Consider the following 3,859-nt stretch of genomic DNA (forward strand, 5'->3'; position numbering starts at 1 on the left):
AGTAGTTAATTGGCAGATAAATACGTACTGAAATTCGTCAGCTATAGAAAAGTACTTTTATTTTCACATAAAACTAATTGCTTTTCCCTTAAATGCACTGGAAATAAAGAAACATTTGAAATGAATTTGATTTCAGCTCGTATACGCAATACTATATTGCTCATACGCCGTGTTTACCATTGCAAGAGCACGAACCTCGGCTAAAGTTGCTGGTGATTTTGCATTCTGCTAATGTGTGTGTGTGTGTGTGTGAGAGCATTTAAAACTCATCAAATTTAAAAGCTTGCCACAGCTGCAATTAGGCAAAATGTTTGCCTCTGAATAGGCTTGCAAATGGTTTTCCAAGTGAGCAGCTCTTCAAACGCTTTTCATATGAGTAAACAATTATTATAATTATTCATATCAAAATGATGGTTTCTTGGCTTTTGAAGAATAAATTGTTTTTCACACTTCATTATAAAGAATTTATTCAGGCATTTATTTATTTGTTTTGGTTTTTTCTTTTTTTTTCCTTTTTTTGTTGCTACTTACAAACAATTAAACAAAATCAATGAGGAACAAATAGAAACAAAAAGATTATTAATATATGAATGTCACTTTGAAGCTGCATGGTCTAAATTAGTGCTTAGGATTGACAATGTGTTAAAGCTTTTCCAATAAATCTTTGTGTATGTGTATGTGTGTGTGTGTGTGTGTATGGTTTTTCATGTTTTCCTCTTTTCCTTTGCTTTTTGCTTGCAATTTGTATTTCATTTCGAATACAAAAAAATAAGAATTGCTAACGATTATGATTCACTTAAAACTACATAAGCTGTGCCTGTGCCTGGCCTCTAGTTAGCCTCCTTTACTTGGCGTTGCCGTCATCATCAATTGCCTTAAAAATGATATCGTAGATATGATCCAACAATTTGGCCCACACTGCGGCTTGACTCTCATTCAAACTACAAGCTGCAGTTAAAATTTCCAAAATAATTCCTTTGAGTTGCTGAAAAATACAAAGAGAAAAAAACATACAGAAGTAAGTTTTGAAATTCTCTATTGTTTTGCCAAATTTCGTAAGAAATGTGGTTAGAATTCTTTACTTATATGCTAAAAAGTCTCTATAAAGGTTATTTTTGACCATCTTCCATAAAAGAAGTTTTCGAGCGATTGTTACAAAAGTTTACTTTAATTATTACCAAATACGGATAATTTGTTCTGTTGTTCTGGCAACTTTTCCAGCATTCAAACACATAAGCGCGAATTGGTGTTATTTCGCCTCAAGTTTGCAGACTTATATCGTACTTACATTATATGACTCTTTAGAGATTTGACGTGGTATGTGAGTTGTGGCCACTTTGGTCCAGATCTCATCCAATTTCTGCAAATCTCCATCCTGTCCCAGCACTTGTATAGACTCATCGAATACGCGAATAATGCGTCCAGCATGGGCACGAAAACGTGAATTACCCTGTAAATATGAATTGTGTGTCATTAATCGTGTCTATGGTTATGTTGGGTATATAATTACACTCAATTCTTCTAACGGGACATCACGAAACGGGAATTTTTCCAAATTGGATGGATAGCGTGTAAATAATTGCATTAATATAGCAGCTCCGGAGTCTGTTGGAGTTGCCACGGGTATTTCCCAGGTCTTTTTAATCAATTGCACTTCATCGCTGTTCATGTTTGTTGACCGATCTGTTTCTTATGTCCTCTTGTCTAAGCTCGCTTTCTCTCAATCAGGGATTTAAAAAGTCTTCTTGCAGCTGCAACAAAAACAAAATACTATGTAAATAAATATATCTAAGGGGGAAGGGAGGGCGACCGAGAATCGTGGTCAAGAGTCACACTGCCTTTGACATGCCCCATTTCTCTGTTTAGATTATTTTTGATTGTGTGAGTTGGGTTAATTGTACGATGATTGTACCCAAGCTTTCGATAGGGCTGGCATCTTGTTTTCGTCGCCCATCTCTAATCATTCCAAAAACCCGGTCATGTTTTTGAGTTCATTAGCTGACCCCGAACCCCCCTCCCCACATTTGCCCCTGATCAGCCTACATAAATACGTCTCACCCTCATTTCACATCTCAACCTGCTGGGCGAGTAATAAACTTGTGGGTCGCAATCGTTTACACAAATTGTCATTCCACTTGTTCGGACTGAGAGAGAGACTCAGGCGGAGACATGGAGCAAGAGCAAGTGAGGCAGGGAGAAAGATACATATATACACAGAGCGATGCGGAAACGGAAATGTAAACAACAACAAAAACAATAACGAAAGTTTGTTACCTTCCTCCAACAACATCTTACATTTTGAATTTGAAATGGCGGACGATTACTTTTAAGAAGAGCTAAGAACCTAATGCCTTAAAATAAGGCATAACTATTGGAGATGCCCTCGCATTTCTCCTTTTTTATTTTTAATGACAAAAGCACTTAGGCAACAACAAGAGGAAGTGGAATGAAAAGTCAAAGAAAAGTTTTTCCTACAAAAGTTTATTAAAAATTTACGAACTGTCAGATAGGTCAGATATACACACATACATACATACATACATACATACAATACATATACATGTACGCATCGCGATGAGCGAATGAAAGAAATAATAAACAAACAGAATAACAGGAAAATAGACTCAAGTGCAAGCCGCAGCAGGTGGCCGACATGTTATTGTTGGCAGAGAAAGAGAGAGAGATAACGGTTGAGCACGAGGAGTAACGAGTTCTACTATAAAAATTTGCCATCACTGGGATAACCTTGTCTACAACAAGCCCCCTTCGGGCCAATGTACATACATATGTGTGTGTGTGTGTATTTTTTCGTTTGTAATATCCTTCATGACGAAATGGCCTGTGGCTTTTTTGCTTGTAGTTGGCATGTTGTATATGTATGTATGTGTGTGTATGTATGTGAACGTTGCAGTCAAGAGTGAAAAAAGCAGCCACAAATCAAGTGTTTGCTTTGTATCTATAACAGTAGCGTAGATGGTTGTTTGAAAAATTACACAGGGGGGCTTTGAAAAATTAACACTTCAAGAATGTGGCCAATAAGCTTTCAAATTTCCTCAACTCAAATGTTATTTCAATATTCAAAAAAGCAAACAAGTGGTCCCCTTTTGTGGCTAAAAAAACCATGCCCTTGTCTTCTCTTCTCTAGTGTATCTCTGTGTTCAGGTATACCTGTGTAAGGACATTGAGCGCTTAATTAAATTAAGGCAGACTTGATGGACAGCTACTAGACAGTTGCGTTGAGCTGAGAGGCAGGCAGACCAGGTGTTGCTAAAGTGCCGTTTCATCCTCGTCTGTGTTTTTGTATATATGTATATGTATGTATGTATGTATGTGGGATGCTGCCACTCAAGTGTCGCTGTAAATTCTGACATAGCAGCTCTGGCACAAAACCCCCAAAACGATATTATTTGTTTTAGAAAACCGAACAACTGTTGCCATTTTGATTTTAAACGACTATTTAAATAAAACTTTAAAGGAATTTTTGTATTTTAAAATGTACTTAATCTTTCAAGTGTCTGTTAACGACATGTACCGAACCAGAAGTCAAAAAATATTGTTTCTAGCAAGGACACTGCAAGAAATCTATAAATTTAAAGCACACATTTATGCGCCTTTTTATGGTTAACGTGACCAAACTAAAGAATATGTGAGAAAGCAATTTAAATCAGCTGTTGCCTGTTGAATAAAAGCATGTAAACTCCAACAGAAATGCGAAAAAAATAAAGTTAAAGAGTTCCCCTGATTTTTTTTCAAATCTCGTGCCCGAAATGTTCTATTTATTTACCCTAATCTCTCATTATTCTTTCCACTTGTGTTGATATTTGTAACTTTTGCGTGTGTGTCTTTTGTTGTATTAGTA

At 36.4% G+C, this 3,859-nt stretch overlaps 1 protein-coding gene across 1 annotated transcript; it reads right to left on the reverse strand.

Annotated features, from left to right (window-relative positions):
- Window positions 1-437: 437 nt before the first annotated feature.
- On the reverse strand, window positions 438-1,669 carry LOC6647107 (globin CTT-VI). The gene is made up of 3 exons (XM_002070046.4): window positions 1,511-1,669; window positions 1,289-1,450; window positions 438-985 (listed from the first exon to the last, which is right to left on the reverse strand). Exons 1-3 carry the CDS (start codon window positions 1,667-1,669, stop codon window positions 845-847), a joined length of 462 nt encoding a protein of 153 aa, XP_002070082.1. The 3' UTR covers window positions 438-844.
- Between the last annotated feature and the right edge of the window lie 2,190 nt (window positions 1,670-3,859).

This window comes from Drosophila willistoni, chromosome 3R (genome assembly GCF_018902025.1).
Source record: "Drosophila willistoni isolate 14030-0811.24 chromosome 3R, UCI_dwil_1.1, whole genome shotgun sequence".
NCBI lineage: Eukaryota > Metazoa > Arthropoda > Insecta > Diptera > Drosophilidae > Drosophila > Drosophila willistoni.

Excerpts from the sequence above, each read along its gene's own strand:
- LOC6647107 (XM_002070046.4), bottom strand. The coding sequence starts at position 1,669 with ATGAACAGCGATGAAGTGCAATTGATTAAAAAGACCTGGGAAATACCC. Across the intron at positions 1,451-1,510 it reads TCCCGTTAGAAGAATTGAGT|GGTAATTCACGTTTTCGTGC; the intron begins GTAATTATATAC and ends TCATATTTACAG. Across the intron at positions 986-1,288 it reads TCTCTAAAGAGTCATATAAT|CAACTCAAAGGAATTATTTT; the intron begins GTAAGTACGATA and ends TGTATTTTTCAG.